Here is a 26,849-nt window from a genome sequence, read left to right on the forward strand (position 1 = left end):
GGTTAAAAAAAAGACCCCTTTATCGTGTTTTTATATTTTATATCTAAATATGAAGTGCCTAACTGCTAGTTGATCCGGAGGATTTGATGGTGGTGGTATAGGCCATTGGAGTGAGGACTGTATTCATCGCTCAGAGGAGAGTTTTTAAAACTGTCCGATTATCTGGCCAATTTTCAGCCTGATGTAGGTTTGGTAGGCCCATCTGAGTGCCCCATACAGGGGCAGATAAGCTACTGGTTCAGATTGAAGCAGCTGTATAGGGGTTATAGGGGTTGTTCACCTTTGAGTTAATAGTATGATGTAGAGAGTGTTTGCAATTGGCCTTCATTTTTTATCACGGTTAGTTTTAATTATTTGACTTTGTTCTGCAGCTCTCCAGTTTAGAGTTTGAGTGATTATCTGGTTGTTAGGGTGCAATTTACCTTAGTAACCAGCAAGTGGTTTTAGAGAGTGACTGATATATGAATAGGAGAGGGGCTGAATAGCTAAGTAATAAAAAGTAACAATAACAATAAAACTGTAGCCTCACAAAGCAATAGTTTTTTTGGCTGCCGGGGTCAGTGACCCCCCATTTGAAAGCTGAAAAGAGGCTGAAGAGGAAAGCAAGTAATTCCAAAACTATAAATTGTCCATTCTATACAATATTAAAAGTTAACTTAAAGGTGAAGTGCCCCACTGTGCGATATTATAGAGCAGGGGTCCCCAACTTTTTTTTTTTTCTGCTCATGAGCCTCAGTCAAATGTAAAAAGACTTGGGGAGCAACACAAGCACCATAAAAGTTCATGGAGGAGCCAAATAAGGGCTGTGATTGGCTATTAGGGGCCTCTATGCACCCTATCAGCTTACAGGGGGCTTTATTTGGTAGGAAATCTTGTTTTAATTCAACCAAAACTTGCCCCCCAAGTCAGGAATTGAAAAATAACTCCCTGGTTTGGGGGCACTGAGAGCAACACCCAAGGGGTTGGGGAGCAACATGTTGCCCCTGAGCTACTGGTTGGGGATCACTGTTGCCTTTCCTTATTCCACCACCAGATGTCACTGTAGAGTGCATAGTTGCAGACTATCACATTCTGTACTTGCCTGAGTTGGGGAGCATATTATTCTCCTTTTCCATTATATTCTGAAGTACTTAGCGGTAATTATATTATATTCGCGTCAGTCTCTGCCCCGGTGGAGCTCACCATCTAAATCCTTATCACACACACACAGAAGCTTTGGTTTTGGTGTGTGAGAGGGAACCTCATGCAGGCACAGGGAGAACATACAGATACTGCCCTGGTCAGACTTCAGGCATTGCATCAGTGAAACAAGTGATTACAGTTAACTATAGCCATTAATAATAATATATCCGAGGGGGCATTTAGAGCAGTTACACTCCTTCACTTTCCCCCACAGTTGCACATTAAATCCCATTTATTAAAGGTACTTGTGTCAAAATACATTCTTTGCACTTCCAAACAGTTGTGCTTGCCACTGCTTAGTCCTTTCTGCCTTCCATTCTGAATCGGGTGCTGCTGGGGCCCAAGCCCAATGTCTGCCCTATTCTGAAAGCAGCCATTGCCAGAGCTGCCACCCTGCTGCACCAACTCATAACTGCTAATGGCACAACTCTGTGGCACATCACAAACCCATAGCAAACTGTTACACAAACCCGGCCACATCTTTATTTTTCCAACCGCAACTGTAAAAGTTTCACTCTATCTCATATTGTACAGCCCCCCTCTCCCATACTGTATATTTAGATACAGAGACCTGTGTTGGTAACGTGGTGCCTTTCTTCTCAAGCAGATCGTTGGCCTCTTTTACTCTGTCTATTCTGAGTTTTATCAAACGCTTCACATACTCCTTCCCCTGTCATGTTCCAGCTGCTGGGGGCAGGAAGGGGGGCCGGTAACCTCAATATCTTGCAAATATGGCAGCCTCAGTGCAACCCCAAAATACCGTGGGAGATCTCATCCCTGAACTGAAGTAGCTGTAAGGGACAAAGCCAGCAGGGAGCTAATGACAGGCGAAGCCGGAACTGTATCCAGGGCCCAGTGGCACCATGACTGATGGGCATTATACTGTATTATATGTTTGTGCAAGGGGGCATCTACACAGAGGTTTGCAGCAGGTCCCTAGTACATTTGGATAAAGAAACATTAAAACCAGGGACTTATCCGTCAGTCTTGCCCAATGAGAGGCTGGTTTCTTGCCAGGGTTTGGGGGAAGAAGTATTGAGGCTAATGTGCCCTGTGGTAACATAGTAACATAGTAAGTTAGGTTGAAAAAAGACACACGTCCATCACATTCAACCATAATGCCTATATATAACCTGCCTAACTGCTAGCTGATCCAGAGGAAGGCAAAAAAGCCATCCGAAGCCTCTCTACTTTGCTGCAGAGGGGAAAAAATTCCTTCCTGACTCCAAGTAGAGATACTGGTAAATACTGATTATCATGGGCTGAATAGATATAACCATACTGGGGCTTGTGTTTGAGCTTGGGATATGTATTCAGAAATAAAACCTACCTTAAATACATGATATAAGATCATTTTAAAGGCATTGGGCACATTTAATTTTAAGCCATGGAAATAATGAAAAAAATCTTCAGACAGAATTCTTAATTAAAAAGTACGTTTATTGGAGTACCGCCTTACGCGTTTCGTGTTCACAGACACTTAACCATAGGCAAAGATGTAACAGCAATCACAAGATATTTAAAGGTGGTCCCACTAATCAAAGCACACAAGTTAATCGTTTCACCAATCATAAAAAGGCTTTAATTTGAAATGCATATGAAGGTACAGCCAGTCCACCATATATTACTCTCATGACTGAAGCCTGTTCTAAGCATAGAAAACTTTACAAAACATAAAAACAAGCACTCCAAATCCACCATATTGCCTGTTTTTATGTTTTGTCTCATATTCTGATCATATTCTGATCAGACTTGCGCAAAGGCACTAGGAGGAGAATCAGACACACAGAGAGGCACTAGGAGAAGAGACAGACACACATAGAGGCACTAGGAGAAGAGACAGACACACAGAGAGGCACTAGGAGAAGAGACAGACACACACAGAGGCACTAGGAGGAGAATCAGACACACAGAGAGGCACTAGGAGAAGAGACAGACACACATAGAGGCACTAGGAGAAGAGACAGACACACATAGAGGCACTAGGAGAAGAATCAGACACACAGAGAGGCACTAGGAGAAGAGACAGACACACAGAGAGGCACTAGGAGAAGAGACAGACACACAGAGAGGCACTAGGAGAAGAATCAGACACACAGAGAGGCACTAGGAGAAGAGACAGACACACATAGAGGCACTAGGAGAAGAGACAGACACACAGAGAGGCACTAGGAGAAGAGACAGACACACAGAGAGGCACTAGGAGAAGAGACAGACACGCAGAGAGGCACTAGGAGGAGAATCAGACACGCAGAGAGGCACTAGGAGAAGAGACAGACACACATAGAGGCACTAGGAGAAGAGACAGACACACACAGAGGCACTAGGAGGAGAATCAGACACACAGAGAGGCACTAGGAGAAGAGACAGACACACATAGAGGCACTAGGAGAAGAGACAGACACACATAGAGGCACTATGAGAGGAGACAGGCACACAGAGAGGCACTAGGAGAAGAATCAGACACACAGAGAGGCACTAGGAGAAGAGACAGACACACAGAGAGGCACTAGGAGAAGAGACAGACACACAGAGAGGCACTAGGAGAAGAGACAGACACACATAGAGGCACTAGGAGAGGAGACAGGCACACAGAGAGGCACTAGGAGAAGAGACAGACACACATAGAGGCACTAGGAGAGGAGACAGACACACAGAGAGGCACTAGGAGAAGAGACAGACAAACAGAGAGGCACTAGGAGAAGAGACAGACACACAGAGAGGCACTAGGAGAAGAGACAGACACACATAGAGGCACTAGGAGAGGAGACAGGCACACAGAGAGGCACTAGGAGAAGAGACAGACACACATAGAGGCACTAGGAGAGGAGACAGACACACAGAGAGGCACTAGGAGAAGAGACAGACAAACAGAGAGGCACTAGGAGAAGAGACAGACACACATAGAGGCATTAGGAGAGGAGACAGACACACAGAAAGGCACTAGGAGAAGAGACAGACACACAGAGAGGCATTAGGAGAGGAGACAGACACACAGAAAGGCACTAGGAGAAGAGACAGACACACAGAGAGGACAGAGAGGCACTAGGAGAAGAGACAGACACACATAGAGGCACTGGGAGAAACCAGCACACATCCAGTTTTATAAAATGGAAAAAGTCACCATTATTAAAGCTACTTTTACAGCATATACAATATATATATATAGGTACATGATATACAGTGCACAATGCCTTACACTACTGTATTTACAACTTCTTCAAGTGCTAAGTGCTAAGAAAGATTTTGAAAGCTCTGTATTCTAAGTGATCTTATGTTAAATTATGTTAGAAAAAAAGTTATCATTATGTATTATACTGGTTTTTACAAGTGCTTTATGGGCATGTTTGTATACACGTTCAACATGCAGGCTTTATAATGGAATATATATCTTTTTTCTGCTCTGTAAGTGATTGACTAGGTGGTTCCCAAAGGATCAATTCCAACAACATAAGTGTGGTTACTATGCCAGAGTGGAGGGGATGTAGCTGTAGTAAAAGGATGAAGATATTAAAGGGGAGATATAGAGTATTTGCTAAAATCACCCTCATTGTGTAGGCACTGATAAATAATTCTATATATACCTCCACCGTTATTTACAGCTCTCTATAGATATCAGTGGGGGCTCATTCTCCAGTAGCTCAGTAGGAAGTGTGGATAGGAAATCACAGTTCTGCCCTACTGTCCCTTATCAGATCTACCAAGCGGATGCCCACCCACAAAATGGAGGTTGGTTGGAATCCTACAATGCAAGACCTAGTCTGGGGATAGGCAGCAGATGCATATCCTTGGGGTGCGAATGTGGGGAAGCCTTAGATACATGCCTTTGCTCCCTACTGTGACTCTGGCCCTGTGAGTACTGCACAGCCAGCGCTGTATTGAGCAGAGTGGGTAAGCGAACATGGCTGGGGGTCGCAGGATTTGGTGGCAAGTGAGAGGGGGCTGGGGTTGGGCAAGTGGGCCCCTTTGCCTTGGCCGCCTGTACCTTCTGGCCTGAGCAACCTGAGAAAGCAGACAGATCTTTTTTTGTTGTGTTTTAGGGAAATTTAAATTAAAACAGAGTAAGGCACATTATTGGCACACATATCCTTATATTCCTTTTTTTTAAACATATAATGCAGTGGCATAATACAGTATATGGCAGTAGTAACTATAGAGCAGCGTAACTTGGTCGCGCCAGGCCCCCCTGCAGAAAAATCTTTTGAGAGGGCCCGACATGACCAGTCCCTCCTCCCCCACTAATGTACAGCAGACCCTGCGGTCTGGTGGTGTGGTCTGATATATATATATATATATATATATATAGTTATGATGTGAGTGGCCAGCAGTGGAAGAGGGTGGGGAGAGTTTGCTGATGTGCTGGGCCCATCTAAATATTTTCTTGTGGGGGGGCTGCTGCCTTATTGTTACACCACTGGTATAATGAGATGGCAAATGCTTGTTCTTCACACTATCCATGTCTGTTGGAAAAGGAGAGCAAACATAAGGCAGCCGTGATACCCGGGCCCTTACATTGGCGTCACATTCAGAGTCTGAGCCCAATGCACAAAGCTGGTACACACACAGGCTGGTTTATTATGGGCCTGATATCACTCTCAGCAGCAGCAGGCCGGCTCCTTGGCTTGTATTAGTATCGGGCAGGTGGCTTTGGCTTGTTGTTCCTCTCGGCCACGGGCCTGGAAACAAACATGAGAAGTCTGACTGAGCCATAATAAGCGAGTATAGGGCAGGTACAAGGAATTTCTTCCTTACAGAATAAACATACAATAACATTATATAACAGTTGTCTCCAGGCTGAATTAACCTGTAGCATCATCAGAACGTCATTACCATCATAATGTTCATTAAAAAATCCACAACCAGCTTTTTAATTGTGAAAGCTCTTGACTACAGGTTGGATCAGGCTGACCTACCCACAGCATTGTCTGCCATATTCCTAAAGGTCGTTTGAACATACAGAGCAGTGGTGTAACTATGGAGGACCCTACAGGGGCCTGAAACGTGGGTCTGGGGGTGGTGTTACAAATTTTTCGGCAATGTTGTCGGTAAATTTGTAAACTTGGTCCCAGGCCCACCCCTGATCTGCCCCAATGTGACAATAACTTTATTTCCTCCTGGATTTGCTCCTTATCCCTCCCTCAGGCCGTCGGCACGTTATTACTCCGCCCAATTGATGTCATTAGTCTGCCCCTTTGTGCCCACCCCCTAGCTGCCAGTAAAATTTAGTCAGAAAGGTGGCAAACTTAGGGGCGTGTTTACTAAGATGTAAATATCTCCGGTGATGTTGCCCATAGCAACCAATCAGCAACAAGATTTGAACAGTCACCTACATGCAACAGCATTGTGATATTTACCTCTATACAAAGCTGTGGGTAGGGTGTAGTAAACATACCCCTTAGTCCCTTATTTAATATAGCCTGTTCATACGGCTAGGGCCTAGGCTTCTGCAGGTTCTCTATGCTGTAGCTGGGCTCTACAGGAAGCCAGGTTGTATTACCCTTACCATTTTAACATTATTATTATTATTAGTAGAAGTATTAGTAACATTTATTACCCTAAGCATCATTACCGTTTAACTTTAAGTAATATATATTGTTTGTTCAGTCCATATTATTGTGCTTGTTTTGGAAAATATACTTTTTGTTAAATCCATACCAGGAATTAGTTTACTTGGCATTGGCACTAAATGTATACTGTATTGTGTGACATTCAGGCTGGCACCGTGTTTATTTTTGTATTTGAATTTTGTGCTGTTTGACTGTGAACAAAGGAAGAGACCAGGGGAATTCACAGCAGTGGATAAAGCCCTTTTTGGAGTAAAATCTGTGGTAAAACTGGTATAAAACACTTTCTCCATATTCACAAACAGAAATCCACCTACATTTCTGATTTAACCGACACTTTTTAGTTTTTGGTGAAAGAGAAGCAGTTTACAGACACTTTTGTGAATTTGTCTTTAAAACGACATTCAAACAACATTTTCCCCCCATCTGTTTTGCTTTGTTTCACCCAGTCTTCAGTTCACACCTCGTATAGGGGCACTGTGGGCTTATTAACGTATTAATGGGGATTAGCCGCCTATTGTTCAGTCATAAAATATATGTAGGGGGGAGCATGAGACAAACTGCAAAATTGCTTCAAAAAAGTGCTTTTATTTTTATGCCATACACAACATGTTTCGGACCCCTTTCATGCCCAAGTAATAAAGGCCATGAAAGGGGCCCGAAACATGTTGTGTATGGCATAAAAATAAAAGCACTTTTTTGAAGCAATTTTGCACTTTGTCTCGTGCTCCCCCCTACATATATTTTTTGACTGAACATTGGCTGAGAGTGCGGCTCTATCGCTGGGGGTTTGATGCATGAGGTCTGGAAGGCTGAGCGCAGAGTACCTATCTAGTTGATTAGCTGCGTATTGTCAGGGGACAAGTTCCTGTCTCACCCTAGAACAATGGGTGCAAAAAGCCTCATTAACATTTTATAAACAAGTAAAACACTGATTAAACTAGGGATGCACCAAATCCAGGATTCGGTCAGGGATTTGGGGTTTTTCAACAGGATTCGGATTCAGCTGAATCCATGCCTCTGGCCGAACCAAATCCGAATCCTAAAAATCACGTGACTTTTTGTCACATAAACACAGAACTTTTACCCATTTTCCCCAAATTTAACCCTTCCAAAATCTAATTAGCACATTTAAATTAGGATTTAGATTCGGTTCGGTATTCGGACGAATCCTTTTCAAAAGGTTCGGGGGTTCAGCCAAATCCAAAAAAGTGGATTCGGTGCATCCCTAGTTGAAACAAAAAGTGTAATTTATACAATCTTGTATATAAACGTTTTTAGCTCACATTTACGTTATGATGCTAGTTCTAGCTTAATGTATGAGGCAATGATAATGTTTTGAGTGAATATATTGTATAGATCTTTATTTAATGAAGAGTAAAACCTCCCAGGCAAATTCTTAGTTTTAGCAGCAATGCCCCCTCTTTACTGACACTTGGCCCAACTTATCTATTCCCCATACTATGTCCATGCAGCATTGACCATCGCCTTTAGCTGTGTCGCTTGTGTTCCCAGCCGCCATCTTGGTGATCAGCAAGCAGCACATACATACTGGCAACCTAAATGGGATATTGGGCTACTGTGAATTCAAAGTTGGACTGACCCAACAGGGCACTTGGGAAAAATCTGGTGGTCCCTGGTCTTGTTAGGCCTCTATTCATCTGCTGTCGACCAGTATTCAGTGGGGGGATAAAGAAGTAGTGCGGTGGCAGAGCAGTACAGGGGGTTGGCCCTTGATTCACTTCCTCCCATGAATAAGATATTTAGACCCTGAAATCTTGTAGCAGAAGTGGAACTTTACAAAAATTTTGAAACAAATACAAAGCTCAGCTTGTCCTGAGAAAAAAATGATGTATCCTTTTCCTCGGCAAACTAAAATTTACCATCAGGAAATGCCCCTAAAGCCGATGCGGCCCCCGATCCAACTAGTTTTTTTAACCTGCCCGATTGAGATCTGCCCGATTTCAGGCCAGATATCAGTCAGGCAGGCCTGTCGGTAGTGCCCATACATGGGCCGATTAGCCGGCAAATCGGTCTAAGGGACCCATATCGGCAGCTAGAATCAGCCCGTGTATGGGCACCTTCAGTTGTGTATCCCAGGCTGGTTTGCATTCTGTGGCCCTGCTGGGCTACTCTTTCCATTTCCTGACCCTCTTGCTATTCATATCCTGTGTGATAAGCTGGTATAGCTATGAGTAATTTATGGCTTATTCATATTACTTCTAGGGGCGGGGGCAACATGGACTTTTTTATATATTTACAGTTTTTGTTCTCAGAACTTTTGCAGTTAAGTTTAGCAGGTACAACAAGTATTAGTGATTAGTGAATCAGTGAATATGTGTGAATGACCCTAATACATTGGGCTGTAGTGGGGCTGAATATGTGGGTACTTACGCATGCTTACACCGGCAGCGTCTTGGCCTTCCTCCTGAAATACATATGAGCCACATTTAGTGCAGACATATATCCATAATAACAAATATCACAATACTATTAGATTATTATATGGGTAAGTTAAACTAAAGAAACACTACTGGGTCGGCCTCAGACCCTGTTGTAATGGCTGGATTGATCTGTGGCCACTTTCAAATCTTGATGGAGTTTATGGTGACTTGAAAGAGTCAGTTTCAAAAACATTAATAACTTCTTGGCACATATAAAAGCAATGTTTGCAAATTCTTTTCTATCATGTTTTTACTTACGCTATATAAATTTCAATTGCTTTTCCTTTTTTTTCCAGTGTTAGAATTAATAATCATAGCAGGCAGGCAAAATTGTGTATGCGCCAGAATGGGGGACCTGATGCCCAGGTACAGGCTACACAGTTATACACTATGATGGGAGGAGGAATGGAAGGAGTGCAGTAGCGTCTAGGAAGTGCTAAATGGGAAGCGAAAGTAATTGCCTGCCCCACCTCTATGCCTGAGGCATTAAGGCAGGGCAGGCAATAAATGATTGAAAGCTCATATTTTTGATCTGAATAATTCTGCCTCTGTTTGTTTCAGCACCAGAAATAAAGTGCTACACCATTTAGATCAATGGAAAAAAGAAAGAAAATAAATAAATATATATACGGTATATACTGTACAAATGTGCAGGTTCATTCAGTAAAGGTGGTACAGTGGGATTGAATGTAGACACACAGATGGATATATACTGTATACAGTATATACACCTTGGCATGTATGTTATAAAAAAGCCTGTGTCACAGTTGGATAAATCATCTTACAAGAATATTGGAGTTTGTTAACATTACAACCCCTGAGCTATATGTGCCATTGCATATTCTGGGGCTAGAGATCTAACTGCACATAGATAAGAATCTTCTTGTGCGAAACCTCAGATATTATCTACTCATATGTATACGCATTGGAGAAAGGATATCATCAAAGAACTTCACCGCAGCCAAGAATTGCTTCAGTTCTGTAACATTATATCAGGGTGTAACGGAGCTCTCCCTGAAAACCCCCAAGAACATGATCGTAAAGGGCAAGTTTAACCTACATAAGGTTTGGCTTTTCTTTGTTAAACAGGTATTAGGGTAGGTTTAACAAGATCACTGACTACCTAGAGAACTGACAAGCATGAAAACACTTAGGAACCAATCAGAAGTTCCCTGATAGGGAGCCGAAGCCTGTCTTTGCTTGTGTGACTGCAGGGCTGTGATTGGCTATTCCCCTCATTTAAAAACACAGGGACCAGAGAGGATCTATAGGAAGCTCCAATAAAGGGGCCTTTTTTAAAGATAATGATAATTATCCAGCACAATATATTATTCATAATTCCCTATAATATTGGGGGAGGGTAATTGATGCTATACATCTCCTATAAGAATGGGGGTACTTTACTTGGAAGAACCCCAAGGGGCCCTACAGATGCTGTTGCTAAGGACAAATGCCCTTGTAAATGACTAACATCAGTTTCATATGAAAAATCCCAATTCAGAATCACAGAGGCCTAGACTGGGCCCGTGTAGGGAACCATATTGACTTACACCATTCACGGCATTCTCATGATTTAACAAGGTGGGATTTATAAAGACGGACATGTATGTACAGTATATTCTACATTATAATGTGGAATAGAGGCATAGAGGCGGAGCAATCAATATATGATTGACAGCTCAGATTTTTAAATACATTTATAACAGGTATGGATGATTTTATTAAAAACAGAATTTGGATTTAATGTTGACAGCTTTTTATGTCTGGGTAACAGATACCCTTTAAAAAAAATGTTCTTTTTTTGTTGCACAAATTAAAGAGTCAAAAAAACAGAAAAACTTCTAAAACCACAAAGCAAAGAAAGATCAGCCAATTAAAAAGGACGGCTGCCATTGACTTCTACCTGACCTCAACAGCTTTTAGATAGCGTATTTTTACTTTTGAATCTGTCACAGAATAAACAGCGAAAAAATTGTTTTTTTAACATGAAAAACCATCAGAAGTGCAGTGCCTATTGCTTGCGTAATTTATAGCGCACTATATTGATTTATACTGTATTACAGTTATGGGATCTGTTATCCATAATGCTTGGGACCTGGGGTTTTCCATATAAGAGATCTTTCCATAATTTGGATCTCCATACCTTAAGTCTACTAAAAATCATTTAAACAGGAAATAAACCCAATAGGATTGTTCTGCCCCCCAATAAGGGGTAATTATATCTTAGTTGGGATCAAGTACAGGTACTGTTTTATTATTACAGAGAAAAAGGGAATCATTTAACCATGAAATAAACCCAATAGGGCTATTCTGCCCCCAATAAGGGGTAATTATATCTTAGTTGGGATCAAGTACAGGTACTGTTTTATTATTACAGAGAAAAGGGAATCATTTAACCATTAAATAAACCCAATAGGGCTGTTCTGCCCCCAATAAGGGGTAATTATATCTTAGTTGGGATCAAGTACAGGTACTGTTTTATTATTACAGAGAAAAGGGAATCATTTAACCATTAAATAAACCCAATAGGGCTGTTCTGCCCCAATAAGGGGTAATTATATCTTAGTTGGGATCAAGTACAGGTACTGTTTTATTATTACAGAGAAAAGGGAATCATTTAACCATTAAATAAACCCAATAGGGCTGTTCTGCCCCAATAAGGGGTAATTATATCTTAGTTGGGATCAAGTACAGGTACTGTTTTATTATTACAGAGAAAAGGGAATCATTTAACCATGAAATAAACCCAATAGGGCTGTTCTGCCCCAATAAGGGGTAATTATATCTTAGTTGGGATCAAGTACAGGTACTGTTTTATTATTACAGAGAAAAGGGAATCATTTAACCATTAAATAAACCCAATAGGGCTGTTCTGCCCCCAATAAGGGGTAATTATATCTTAGTTGGGATCAAGTACAATGTTCTGTTTTATTATTACAGAGAAAAAGGAATGGAAGAATTATTCCTAAAAATTAGAATTATTTGGTTATATGGGAGATGGCCTTTCCGTAATTCTGAACCACAGAAATGAGTCAATAGCTGTGACTTTAACAAATTGAGGGTATCTACAGTATAAACACAATTAACTTTTCCGAAAAGAGAATAAAGTGATAATTACAGAATTTCTTACAGATTATTTGAAAAAATAAATAGTGTAGAACCCCATTTTTATGTTTTTCAGGGGACCAGGAAAAAATTGTGTGAAATCCGGGGACAATGTAAAATCAGAGAAATGTGTTAAAGCAAGTTATTCTTTAGGTACTCAAAGGGTATAAGCACAGGGGTCAGTATTAAAAAACAATATTTCTGTGTCAATGACAAGGATTAAGCAGGGCAGCATTAATGTTACAATATGGGGGGGGGGGGGGGGGGGCTAGACCTCTCTGACGCACAACCTTAAGCAATTAGTGATTAGTGACTTTATTGGGTGCTGACTAATTGGAATTTACTTTACAGACACAACCATGACAAAAGCTTCACTTGGTTAGTATTTTAAACCTCTTTATTTCAATAATAATAATAACATTCACACAGAACAGACATTCTTTGTGAACATCAGGACAAATTTTGGTGTAAAATCTAGGAAAACATTATGTAAAATCAGAAAAAGGACCCATTGAAATACGTTATAAACTGGTGGGACCAAAAAAAAAAGGAAAATATAAAATCAGAGGATGTAAAATTGTGGTTTTACTTCAGATTTGCCTGAATCACTTTTAACCTGACATTGGCACTGCCAGTACTAGCAATGTACCAATGTACCTTCGAAGGGTCCCCATTTAAAGTCTATGACATTGTGCCATCCCTGTTATCAGCAGTGCCGTAAATATCTGTCCCTTTTGCTACACAGCCTTCTTATTATTAGTGTTGATGCACTCATGGTGTCACATTGCCTGCTCACAAACATGTATGTATGTATAACTTTATTTATAAAGTGCCACAAGGGTACGCAGCACTGTACAATCTTACAATATACACAATTACACACAGGGAGGACAAGTGATATAATAAATAAATACAATAAATATATATAAATGCACAGGGAATAAGTGCCATGTGGTATGAGACACAGTAGGAAGGAGGTCCCTGCCCCGTAGAGCTTACAATCTAAGTGGTTGGGTAACATACAGGCACAAACTGGAAGGTAAGGGTGCACCAGGTATGGGCATTTGCCCTTAAGCGCAGGACTAGGCAAAATAATGTTTTAGTGCCCCAGAAGGTAACAGCTGAGCTTTTTCTTAAAGAGAGTGGGGGAGTTTTCCCTACGGAGGGATTCAGGAATAGTGCCATTAGAGGCACATAGGTCGGACAGGTTCATAAGCAAGAGCCCCTTATTAGAAATAAAAATTACAGGAGTTGACTGTCGTCATTATTATAAGGGCAGAAAAAAATCATAAATGTTATAAAAAAAATAAAATAATAAATTGTAAAACCTTCCTCACCTGCATTACAATAATAATCAAATATCGGTATAAAGATAAAGAGCAGGATTAGTACAGTAGAATGGCAGCTGGTCACTTACTTTTACAGAGCAATATGGACGTTGTCAGTAGGGCGATTAGCAGAAGAGAGCACAGTGCTGCCAGAGAGCCCCAGATATATATGTTACACTGGATTCCCAAGTCGATTGGCACAGAATCTGCACCGGGAAAAATGTGGACAAGTGTCAGTAGCGGATATGGAATTACCCTCCACAAAGTATTAGGCACCCTTTAAACACACATTATTGCTTTATTTATATATATATTTTTTATTATTATATTTATTAAATTCTGCAATCTTAAGGTTTCATTCTGACCTAAGGAAAACAATGGCACTATGGACTGTATCCATGCCTTAAAGAGAAAATGTGCTCAGGGTTGGACTGGGCCGGCAGGACACCGGGAAAAAACCCAGTGGGCCCTGGCAGCCTAGCCCTGAGCCTTGCCGGCACTCCCCCGGCCGACCGTTCCTCCCCTGACGTGTAAAACTTATGCCCACTCAGGGGAGGACGTCGGGTGATGGACCATGTGGAGGGTTAGGGAGGCTCTGCGGGGGGTAAGGGAGGCTCAGTGGGGGTGCGGGAGACACAGCCGGTGGGGGCACCTGAAGGACCCCTGAGGCGACAGCCCCGGTGAGTCCTGCACCTGCCAGTCCGACCCTAAATTTGCCCCCTTTTTTTTACATGAGCTCATTTAGTTGGACTTATGCAGAAAAGGTGCAAACACATTATCTGAACTTCTAGATATACATGTATATATGCATATAAATGTGTTTTTACACAGATATAACTTATTCAACAGATTGAAAGGAAACAACAATAGTCTGTCTGTAACAGGGACCAGTCCCCACCCCCTTAGGCTCACAGTGTAATGCAACCTCTCCCTCACCTTGTTCCATTATGAACTCACTCTGCCTTCCATAGAGGATGGTGCACAGATTCTCTGAAAGGCTTTGGGACTTCAATCCCAGAATCCCATTGCAGGCTTTCTTAGCCTTAGCCAAGTTCTTTAGAGCAATTCCAACTATAGACAAGGATAACTGTACCACATAGATGGGAGTTTTGGTACAGTGGTGTTATATATCAGGAGTAAACCATTGGGGGGGGGGGGGGTTCATGTACTGAGGAAATGAGCAGTTGCACTTTGCAAGACAAAGGGGCTTCAATTCAGGTGGTCGGCTGGTTCTTAGGAAAGTTAGATACAATCAGACAAACATATTCATTTTCAAGTAACTACTATGCTACGAGAGTCCTGACAAAATCTCATTTGTGGTTTTTTAATCTCGATCAAGGGCTTTTCTCTGTAAATTTCTTTAAGAAAAATATATCTCGACACCTAAATCCTTCTGAGATCGTGAAAAAAAAAAATGTTAACAAGTAAAATGCAATCAAGTTTTTACTGGAATTTCCATGAAGTTTGCCCCAGTATGTTCCTTGATAACAAAATACCTTAGCCTACTGCAGTATTAATATAAGCCAACCAATCAGGTCTTAAACATTTGCAGATGAAAGGGCAATTCCATTGTGGGCTGGAATAAAGAGCCATCATTCAGCCAATCAGCATGTGAGGGGCAGATACAGCTAGATTCTGACCCTACCACTACCCCCAAACCACAGGAGCTTAAATAATAAATGATTGCAAAAATTATAATTGTGTTTAAATGTTACATAAAAAATGTAAAATAAAAATATGCATGTATGGGGCTCTACCGGGTCCCAGTGCAGCCACATAGAGGCTGTATATTCATTTATATCCCATATATTCCAGTGATGTAGTATAAACCAGCCAGGTTATACATAAAATAGCAGCAAATATGAAACTGCTGTAATATTCTGTTATACCAACAGCCTTTATATTATGTCGGGCTGAGTGGAATCTAACCACGCAGCCTTTAAGGCACACCATGAAGCATGAAATATAAATATAGAATCAAAGAGCGGAGAACACCAAGATGTGAGATAACAGACTGTGTGTGACCCACAGCGCCTAATATTACTCTATAAACCATCACACCCAGCGAGAAAGCACCCGGCGCCACAGTTGATTTCCTGTGAGGTTTAACATCCTCAGCATCAGAACAAGGTGCTTTTTTGTTGGCTATTAAACTACAAAGTGATCCAATACATAAGAATAAAAGCGAACATATATATAATTGTTACCTTATAGGGATGCTATTGTGTGAAAAATCCCCCTTTAAAGTTGTTTACCTTAAATTAACTTGTAGCATGATGTAGATACTGATATTTTGAGACAATTTGCAACTGATCTTGATTTTGTTATTATTTGTGTTTTTTTCAATCATTTTTTTAATCATTTAGCTTTTTGTTCAGAAGCTCTCCGGTTTGGAATTTCCGCAGCTATCTGGCTAACAACCAGTGGTTTGAGTGAGAGTCTGGAATATGAATAGGAGAGGCCTGAACAGAAAGATAAGTGATATAAAGTAACAATAACATTACATTTTTTCAGTACTGCAGTGAGTTTATCTTTTCCATAAAATGGCTGAATCAGGGCACACTCATGCGCACTTAATGGCTAAGGATCCCTGGGCATGGGCAATAATACCCCTTAGGGCTCTGGCACACGGGGAGATTAGTTGCCCGCAACAAATCTCCCTGTTCGCGAGCGACTAATCTCCCCGAAATGCCATCCCGCCGGCGAAAATGTAAATCGCCCGTGGGATGGCATACGCGGCGGCACAGTTTCAGTGAAATCACGGAAGTTTCCTCTCAAGGCAATTCGATTCACATTTTCGCCAGCGGGATGGCATTTCGGGGAGATTTGTCGTGGGTGACTAATCTCCCTGTGTGCCAGAGCCCTTAGTGTTCCTGTCTACTCATCTAGTTTATGAAGTCTGGAGTCAGACGGAGGCAAATGCGCTGCAGAAGGGGAAACAATGGGAGTAAAGGACAAGGTGGCGCCAAAGTCTTTTTAAAACAGTTTGGCCAAAGGGTAATACATTCAAAATTTGTTTCAGGAGGGGGGGAATAAGGAAGCGTTTAATACTGTTTCATTCTCAAGCTTTCATTCTCCTCTAACCCCCCTGATTTTCTTGGTCTTTGTTTGTTTGTTTTTTCTTGACATAAATTATATTGTTTGTCCCACCTTTATCCTCTCAGCTTCTGTCTCTCTTTGCCTCTGTTCTCTCCTTCCTCACCTTGTCACCTTGCTCCCCCATTCCCAGTGTGTCTCTTCCTTTCCCTTGTCAGCCATCTACTGTACCTTTAGTGTTATTTCCTGTGTGTCTGTATCCCATTGGATGTAGGGCTGGTATTGATTAGTTTGATAAAGTTTTCAGCTTTATGGTTTTAGAGTGGAAATGCTGACCTAAGCAGTAGGGAACCTCCAGAGAAGGAAACGGTGAGGTGAATAATAGCGTGGGGAGGTGGGTACTGAGGTATTGCAGGTATTTCATTGGTAGGGAGCGGGGGTTCCTGTAATGGGTGGTTATCAGCAATTACTTACTCCATGTAGCTTGCTAAATTTAATTGGATGTTTGCTTTGGTAATTATATACTATAAGTTAGCAATCATCCTCTTAATTAAACCCACAACCCAACAAAGTTTTAGTCCCACTAGAGCTCAAACCTTATACACACACTATGGGCAGTTTCAGCAATAACCAGTGTCCTTACTAGTAGGTTTTGGGACAGTGATTAGAAACTGGAGTCCTGAGGGGAACCCCCCTGGCAAATAAGGATGTGACCTCACTCTGTACTGAATGGAACTGAACCCAGGACACCAGCCCTACAGGGCAGCAGGGCAATAGCTTAACCTGAATGTTTCTGTGCATAGTATTGAGCAGAACAATACAGGCAACAACATACCTGGCTTGGACTTATTGCAGCCACATGGATCTTTGTTGTCCAGGTTGGGCGCTTTGGTGGTCGTCGTAGGTGGCGTTGTGGTCACTGGCTTTGGGGTTGTTACTTGAAAAGAGAACAGAGAACATGGGGATGATTTCAGTTACAAATGAGCCCCAAACATTTCATATAGGGTAACCCTATTGTACTGGGGACACATACAGGTCAATACAAGTCAATCTGGTTTATTTCTCCAGCCATGATACTGGCCAACTGGCTGCGCTCAGCATTTATGACATGACTCTATGTATATTGGGGTATTCTTTTGTCTAGTTAACTCTGTAACTCCCTTGCGTGGGAGTAACTACAATAACCCTTTCCATGCCACCTCTTTGATCTGACTGAGCTGGGTGTTCTCTGTACACACTCTGCATATATCAGAGAGCAGCCCGGAGCCATAAAATCTTTGTTCTTTTTATGTTGGCACCGTACATACATTCTACCTACCTCTACAAACATTGTTTCCTTAAGCAGTTCCTTGATTTGGGCAATTAATCAAACATGACATTACGATGCAATACCCTGTGCCACACCTGTCACAACTCTGGTCATGCCCATTCCCACACCTTGTGTCTCAACCCCTTCTCCTTGTAGATTGTAAGCTCTTTTGGGCAGGGCTCTCTTCACCTTTGTAATGGTTATTGATTACTTTATATGTTACTCTGTATGTCCAACATATGAAACCCACTTATTGTACAGCGCTGCGGGATATGTTGGCGCTTTATAAATAAATGTTAATAATAATAATAATAATAATTATATTTTATATTATCCCTTTATATTCTCTTATCTTCTCAGACTTTATGGCAAAAGGGGAAAGATACCACTCACCAGGCCTGGTTTGCAGTTATACACCAGAAATAAGTACACTCCTTTACCCAACTAGAAAAAGTACCTTGTTCTGTACGTCTGATTAAATATTACAAATTTATTTTAGGTAGAAATGCTCTGTAATTTGTTATTTGTAGATGATTGGGACCTGTGAGAATGTCTGCTTCTGACTATGGCTGTGACTGTGGCCGTGATTTACATTAATGACTTAAATGAACCTTTTTTGAGAAAGAGAGGCGTTAAAGGCCTATGTGTCAGACACCCTCTCCGTTAATGAAAGATTCAGCAATGAGTGAGGTCCAGGGATATAGGAGCTTTGGTAAATCAGAAGCTTGTTACATGGAGAGGTCTCTATGCCGCCGCTGTCAGTTTACTGAATGCAGTAATCGTGTTAGAGCTGCCACACACTCCAAAACACCCCCATGACCCAGTATCATTTCTTTGCCGGTGATCAGAAAAAAATCATAATATTGGCAGCAAAATGGAAAAAAAGTCTAATTAAAGAAAAGTTTTCCTGGTAGCACTTTTTCCACATTTACTATCATTTCTGGGAGGATATATTTCCCCCTTTTCAGTTCTCCAAAAAAGCAAAAAAGCCTCTGAAAGGGTTATTCCCTGCAGGTTCCCCCGTGGCTGCACTGAGGTACAACTTCTAATAACCTATAGAGCAGTGATCCCCAACCATTTGCTCGTGAGCAACATGTTGCTCCCCAACCCATTGGATGTTGCTCTCAGTGGCCTCAAAGCAGGTGCTTATTTTTGAATTTCTAGTAAGGAGGCAAGTTTTGATTGCATAAAAACCCAGTGTAAAGCCAAACAGAGCCTTCTGTAGGCTGCCAGTCCACATAGAGGTTATTAAGTAGCCAATTATAGCTCTTATTTGCACCCCCAGGAACCTTTTTCATGCTTGTGTTGCTCCCCAACACTTTTTCCATTTAATTGTGGCTCACGGGTATGAAAGGTTGGGGATCCCTAATATAGAACCTATTCCTAACCTGCCCTGATTAATATATCCTCCTAGCTGAATATTAAGTTTAATTCTACGCTGTATTAAATTTCCTGTCCCGATGTCTACAGGCCCCGCGCAATGTTATTTTGCTAAAGATAATCTAGTGATGAGCGAATCTGTCCCGCCTAAAAAGTCGCGAAACAGCGAAAAATTAGCTAACCGCCCCCTGTTTTGACGCGTGACATATTTTTCGCCGGAGAATTTTCTCGGAAGATCCGCAAAACAATTCGCCAATGGCGAAATGCAAAAATTCGCTGGGAATCCCTCATCACTAGTGATCACGAGACCCTGGACATGAGTGCAAGAGCACTAGGTGCCCCTAATGGCTCATTTAAGCAGCACTTGTATTATATTGTAATGTCACCCACTGTGACCTACAGAACTTATATTTGCCTATTTGTGTCTGTAAGTTACCCTCCCATATAGATTGTAAGCTCTACGGGGCAGGGACCTCCATCCTATTGTGTCTTTGACTCTTAACTTTTTGCAACTGTATCTTGTATTTATTTGTGCTTATTGTAATACTTTGTATTTATCTATTTTAATACCCCTGTTTGTATTAATGTATTCTACTGTACAGTGCTGTGAACATATGTAGCGCTTTATAAATAAAGTTATACATACATACATACTTGTGCCCGGGGCCTGGCTGTTCCTTATAGAGCACATAAGGCAGCTCTGTCCTTATCAACTGTCTTTGGGCCGCGGCACTTTCTATCTGAATGTCTGAATGCCGCACCAGTTAAAGGACAGGAGGGGGTTGCCTATGTGCTTCCCCCCCCGACAGCCCCCTATGAATACAGTGCTGTTGATTGCAGGCAGTGCTGTATTTATGGGGTAAATGTAGGTCTTCTTGTAGTACAGGGGCCTGCGGCAATTCTAATCACGGAGCAGGGCGCAAAGTGCAAAAACATGATGGATTACGCCATTGTGTTCACTTTGCACCCTTCCCTACACATTAAATGACCCCTAATAAACCCTGCTCCTGAAACTGGTCTTAGTTGTTGGTAGCTGGGGTTTATGTACAATAACAACAGATTATTTTAATTTCCAGAACTATAAGAAGGAAACAAAAGATATATTTTTGCAGTTATTCTTCTTGTAAGCAGCATCTCCCCATTGCCCTTTTTACTTCATAATATATACAGTTCTTATTATACCATTCATCCTGCTGTAGTTACAAGACAAGGGCAGCTTTCTGATTCTGTGTATCATAGTAGAAATGTAAGTGATTATCTGTGCCGGGTAAGTCTCACTGTCTCATCTCCAGCAATTGTTTAGCTATAAATTCCAAGAACTCACACTCAGCCCCTGGAGGTGCATTATTACTCACAAGAACCCCCAGCCAGCCAATGGTGGGACATTTTATACCACAAAAAAACTAATGAGACACACAGCTGACAATCAGAGCTGTCTATATTTTCTATATACATTCAGGGCCCTGCAGAGCAGTAGTTAAGGTGTGGGCAACAGTAGGTGGCTTAGGGCAAGATGGTGACATTGGGGCAAGATGGTGACGGTATAGCAAGATTTTTTACACAAAAACCACAGGGAGACAGATGAGCAAGATGGTAAAAGTAGGACAACATGGTGGAAGCAGGATAAGATTGTTACAGTTGGACAAGATGTGACATATGACAAGATGGGGGTACAAAAGCAACGGAAGTTAAAGCATTGGGGGCACCACCAGGGCAAGATGGCACCCGCAGAATAGTGCAACAATTAAACAAGATGGCGACATTAGTGCAAGATGGGGATAGAAGATGGGTAGTTACTGGGCATAAAACATTTGGGGCTTTCCAACCTGCATCCCTACTGTTGTAGTTAAAATGAAAGAGGGCCATTGCTCATAAACCTTACATTATATAGGTAATAGTCTGCCACAAAATCTGCTTTATTCCAAGCCTGTAGCAGCTGCAAACCCTGCTGTTTGTCACTTTTTGGTATATAAACCAAGTAACATGTGGGAAATATTCTTTAATGTGTATTATATCAACATATAGCCCTAGGAATTCATACAGTCCAGAACTCACTAGGCCCAAGGGTTATCATACTTTTTTTATTTCAAGCCCAAATTTCACAGTGATTGATCTTCCTGTCCGATCGACTAAACGACCAATTACCATGGTATAAAAATTGTCGGGATGATGATTCGAGCCCACATATATATATAAAAGGGCTGAGGCACACACATATAAGGGTGACAACCTGGGTACAAATCAGAAAGATAATATGAATACGTAAAAAAATGCTGATGCACATCAGGAAATGTTATGAAAAAAAATTACTCATTTTATTTGGATCAACATTTCGGTCCTCACCCAGGATCTTCATCAAGATCAAGATCAGCATTTTTTTTTACACACACATACAGTCTTCTGTTTCCTGCAATTTCCAATTTTCTACCTGGCACACAGGCATTTTACAACTTTGTGGAGAGTGCCCTCCCTTTACTATGTTATATATATATATATATATATATACTGTATATATACATTTTCATGAGACTGGCACACCCTATAAAAATTCACAACTTTATTGTGAACACATTGCACAAACTTGTCCGACGTTTCAGTCCTCAGAAAGGTCCTATTGAGGACCGAAACGTCGGACAAGTTTGTGCAATGTGTTCACAATAAAGTTGCGATTAATTTTTATAGGGTGTGCCAGTCTCACGAAAATGTTACATTATACAATTATATACAATATATTTGGCTGTGTACCCTGCTATCTAAGAATTTTTGCATCAGCGTGCAGACACGGCAAAGACTGAGATATATATATATACAGCAAGAAAGTAAGCTGCACACACAAGGACTTGACAAAAAATAACAAATTTATTTAAGGAAAGAGATCCAATATATATACAGTATATATATATATATATATATATATACACACACATATATATATTGGTGCATCTATGGCCAGCTTTAGGCTAAAGTTTAAAAGAAATGTTTATTTGTTTATGAAAGAGGGCATCTTGTATTAAGGCCCTAAAATGATTTGTAATAAAACGCGTGTATGGACCAGCTGTATGTTAGATGAGCCACTGGTTCTATTCATGTTGTGAATAAACCTTGCAGCACAGCATCTGCTGTTTTTCTAAAATAATTTGCTATAGAGCCCAGCAGTTATGTCACTGTCTACTTGATCAGGTTAATAACCCTTTGAAATGTTCATTTCCGTCATGTTAATAATTTCCCGGCTGATGACTTGACTATTTTCACACACAGATCAGGCTGAGAGTGCAATTCTATTGGACGGGAACCATGAATTATCCTGCTTTCCACTTTGGTGACCAAATTGGGCTACGATCTGCCTGTTTTGGCAACCTGGCTATATCAGTAAATTGTGCCATATTCAGGAATAGTTTTAATAACATTTTAATAACAGAACCCAGTTTATTTTTTCATGAGTATAACTTGTATATTTGTATATATGGTTTAGCTATAAACTAAATGGAAAACATTCTGGAAGTGGATCTGAACGGATAATATAATCAGTATTTAGGAACCCCGCTGGTACCTAGTTGTGGAGGTTACAGATATTGTATTTTAACATGACCTAAAAGTGTAAGAACTTTACGTGACATTTCTACAGGCGTGAAGTGTGACCCAGTTTTTTAAAACAGCCGTTACTCTGCTATTTGCCCTAAAAAATAAGAGCCGCAGCTTTAAAACGGCGCTTTCACTATTTCCTTCTCATTTGGCCCTTTAGAAACTGTCGCAAACCCTAACGCCTGCCTAACTAGTAAACAATACCAAAAAATATCAATGTGTGTGCCCTTAAAAAATATATTAATGCATTGCAGATAGCAGCATGGTTCTTTCATGGTTCTAGAATGAAATGCTATGAGAAGGGGGAGAATGAATAGTAGAGACAAGCACCTCAGGAATTAGGACAGATTGAAATGGAAATAAGAGAAAAAAAATCAATTACTACTACAGGTATGGGACCTGTTATCCAGAATGCTCGGGACCTGAGGTTTTCCAGATAAGGGATCTTTCTGTAATTTGGATCTCCATAATTTAAATCTACTAAAAATCATTTAAATATTAAATTAAACCCAATAGGGCTGTTCTGCCCCCAATAAGGGGTAATTATATCTTAGTTGGGATCAAGTACAGGTACTGTTTTATTATTACAGAGAAAAGGGGATCATTTAACCATTAAATAAACCCAATAGGGCTGTTCTGCCCCCAATAAGGGGTAATTATATCTTAGTTGGGATCAAGTACAGGTACTGTTTTATTATTACAGAGAAAAGGGAATCATTTTCTGGATAATGGGTTTCTGGATAAGGGATCCCATACCTGTATACAGTAGCCCATCTATCATAGTGGATCTTCATCCAAAAACTGTATAATGAAAGTAAATATATTTCTGACCAGTACACATTAATAATACATGTACAGTGCTTTTTAATATAAGTTGTAAATGTAACTGAAAGCAGGTATCTGTTATATTCTCTGCCCTGCTGGTTCCTAATCCTGTAGCAGAAGCTGATGAACAGAGGCAGAACCGGTATTAGCTACATTCGTTACTAGAGTCGGAAAACAGAAATCAAATACTGCTTTCTTTTTTTTTCACTGTGTAAAAACAGTGTTGGGCTGTAGATCCGCATTGATTGCCATTTGTAAAAATAAAAAATGAGTTTATTGTCCAAAAATCTAGTTTCCAAAATAAAATTCTGCAAAATAGAATTTCCCCCCCTGTTATCACAGCAAAAAGAATCCTGTGTATTTCTAAATACGTTTCCCCCCAACCAGCCCGCTGGAGCTTTATGGTGCCAGGGCTAATACAGGTATGGGATCCGTTATCCGGAAACCCGTTATCCAGAAATCTCCGAATTACAGAAAAAGCCTGTCTCCCATAGACTCCATTTTAATCAAATAATTCAGATTTTTAAAATGTATTTCCTTTTTTCTCTGTAATGATAAAACAGAACATTGTATTTGATTCCAGCTAAGATATAATTAATACTTATTGGATGTAAATCAGTCCTACTGGGTTTAATTAATGTTTTATTGTTTTTTTAGTAGACTTAAGGTATGGAGACCCAAATTACGGAAAGACCCCTTATCTGGAATATCCTTGGTCCCGAGCATTCTGGATAATGGGTCCTATACCTGTACCCTCTCTACTGCACCCTAATACTGTCCCTGCTTCCACCTATAGAATGTGTTCCCCTTACTTTTAACATGCAGATACCTGCCCCCCCCGGGGCACAATACAAACCAACAGCGCTATAATCACGCCACTCACGCCATGTTATATATATATATATATATATATATAGAAAAGTAGAGATCAGTACTGTACCAGCAGGGTAGAAAAGCTGTAACCCAGGGCTGATGGAAAGGACCGAGTTCACGTTAATCATACAGTAATAGGTTCCTTCATCCTTCTCCTGGAATGGGTTAATATCTAGGGTGTATGCAAAGGCCCCTTTCTTTGCTGCAAAGTGCTTAAAGGCATTTTCATCGCTGAGCTTCTGCTTGGACACCGAACTGAGATACAAAATAGACTCTGGAGTTTTTGTGTCTTTCCTTTGGCGGAACCAGAACACGGCATTGTCCAGTGACTCAGTGGGCCCAGGCTTGCAGTCTAGCTTTACTGGCTCCTGCTTTCCCCTTGTCAGGGAACCTGCGGTCTTTGTGAGCGCCAGCGGGTTTGTACCTAAAACAGAGGCACATATTATGGCAAAGGAGTTTTTCTTCCTGCATTTTAGTTTTCCAAACACAGAAACACTCAAGAACATTATTGACTACTGTATCCCAACGAGAGAAACTTAAGGTTTCCACATTATTAGATAATGAAGAGGCACTTTTGCAGTTTTAAAAGGAGCAGAAGTGTCTGACGTTAAAGTGTCATTCATTTGTTGCCACATATAAAGAATGTCGAATGTTTGTATCTCAGAAAATAGGATCGTAGAGATATATAGCTACGGAAAAAGAGGTTTAGAGATACATAGCTACAGAAAAAGAGGAGAAGTGTGGCAAGGCTATGGAGAAAGAGGGGCAGAGATACATAGCTATGGAGAAAGAGGGGCAGAGATACATTGCTATGGAGAAAGAAGGGAAGAGATACATTGCTATGGAGAAAGAAGGGAAGAGATACATTGCTATGGAGAAAGAAGGGAAGAGATACATTGCTATGGAGAAAGAAGGGAAGAGATACATTGCTATGGAGAAAGAAGGGAAGAGATACATAGCTATGGAGAAAGAAGGGAAGAGATACATTGCTATGGAGAAAGAAGGGAAGAGATACATTGCTATGGAGAAAGAAGGGAAGAGATACATAGCTATGGAGAAAGAAGGGAAGAGATACATTGCTATGGAGAAAGAAGGGAAGAGATACATTGCTATGGAGAAAGAAGGGAAGAGATACATTGCTATGGAGAAAGAAGGGAAGAGATACATTGCTATGGAGAAAGAGGGGCAGAGATACATAGCTATGGGGAATAAGGGCAGAGTTACATAGCTATGGGGAATAAGGGCAGAGATACATAGCTATGGGGAATAAGGGCAGAGTTACATAGTGTTGGTAAATTATGGTCAGAGATTACAAAGCTTTGGTGAATGAGGGACAAAAACGCATAGCTATGTAAAAAGAGGGGTAGAGGGGCATAGCTATTGGGAATGAGGCTCAGAGATACAAATGAAGAATGACAGGTAGCGATAAATAACTGTGGAGAAAGAGGGAAGAACATTTAGCTATAGAGAAAGAAGGGATAGGAGATTTAGCTATGGAGAAAGAAGGGAAGGGAGATATAGCTATGGAGAAAGAAGGGAAGGGAGATATAGCTATGGAGAAAGAAGGGAAGGGAGATATAGCTATGGAGAAAGAAGGGAAGGGAGATATAGCTATGGAGAAAGAAGGGAAGGGAGATATAGCTATGGAGAAAGAAGGGAAGGGAGATATAGCTATGGAGAAAGAAGGGAAGGGAGATATAGCTATGGAGAAAGAAGGGAAGGGAGATATAGCTATGGAGAAAGAAGGGCAGAGACACAATGTTATGGAGAGCAATGGCAGACATTGCTATGGAGAAGGAAGAAGGCAGATAGACATGCATGAGGCTGGCCTAATTAATGACCCCATATGATAAGAAATCACTTACCTGTGATCCAAATACAGAGAGATAGGGCAGCGAGTAAGCGTCCCATTGTGTAAGTCAGTATCAGGCTGTAACCCCTCAGTAGTGCAGCCACAGAAGGTGTTGGTGGCTTCTGGGGGGGCTGAGGGTCTGTGATGTTTGCAAAGGAAGTGATGTCACTGATTTACTTGGAGTTAATCATAACGATGTGGCTCAGCAGCTACATTGCAGCAGGGGGGCTTGTGTATAGGTGTAACATCATACATCCAACTGATACCAGTAACCGCCATGCTATAGAGTTAGATAGCTAAATGTGTTATCTCTTGGAAAAATATTAAATGTAAATAAAGTGGAAAGTAGAAGGTTTAATCATGAGTTTG

General features: G+C 41.0%; 1 protein-coding gene across 1 annotated transcript; it reads right to left on the reverse strand.

Annotated features, from left to right (window-relative positions):
* Positions 1–5,505: 5,505 nt before the first annotated feature.
* On the reverse strand, positions 5,506–26,616 carry LOC100489117 (T-cell surface glycoprotein CD8 alpha chain). Its single transcript, XM_031895080.1, has 6 exons — positions 26,494–26,616; positions 24,696–25,052; positions 17,495–17,596; positions 13,713–13,829; positions 9,141–9,174; positions 5,506–5,858 (listed from the first exon to the last, which is right to left on the reverse strand). Exons 1-6 carry the CDS (start codon positions 26,537–26,539, stop codon positions 5,810–5,812), a joined length of 705 nt encoding a protein of 234 aa, XP_031750940.1. The 5' UTR covers positions 26,540–26,616; the 3' UTR covers positions 5,506–5,809.
* Between the last annotated feature and the right edge of the window lie 233 nt (positions 26,617–26,849).

Source organism: Xenopus tropicalis, chromosome 1 (genome assembly GCF_000004195.4).
Source record: "Xenopus tropicalis strain Nigerian chromosome 1, UCB_Xtro_10.0, whole genome shotgun sequence".
NCBI classification, from domain to species: Eukaryota; Metazoa; Chordata; class Amphibia; order Anura; family Pipidae; genus Xenopus; species Xenopus tropicalis.

Excerpts from the sequence above, each read along its gene's own strand:
- LOC100489117 (XM_031895080.1), bottom strand. The coding sequence starts at position 26,539 with ATGGGACGCTTACTCGCTGCCCTATCTCTCTGTATTTGGATCACAG. Across the intron at positions 9,175-13,712 it reads GTCCATATTGCTCTGTAAAA|GAGGAAGGCCAAGACGCTGC; the intron begins GTAAGTGACCAG and ends TATGTATTTCAG. Across the intron at positions 5,859-9,140 it reads CGCTGCCGGTGTAAGCATGC|GCCCGTGGCCGAGAGGAACA; the intron begins GTAAGTACCCAC and ends GTTTGTTTCCAG.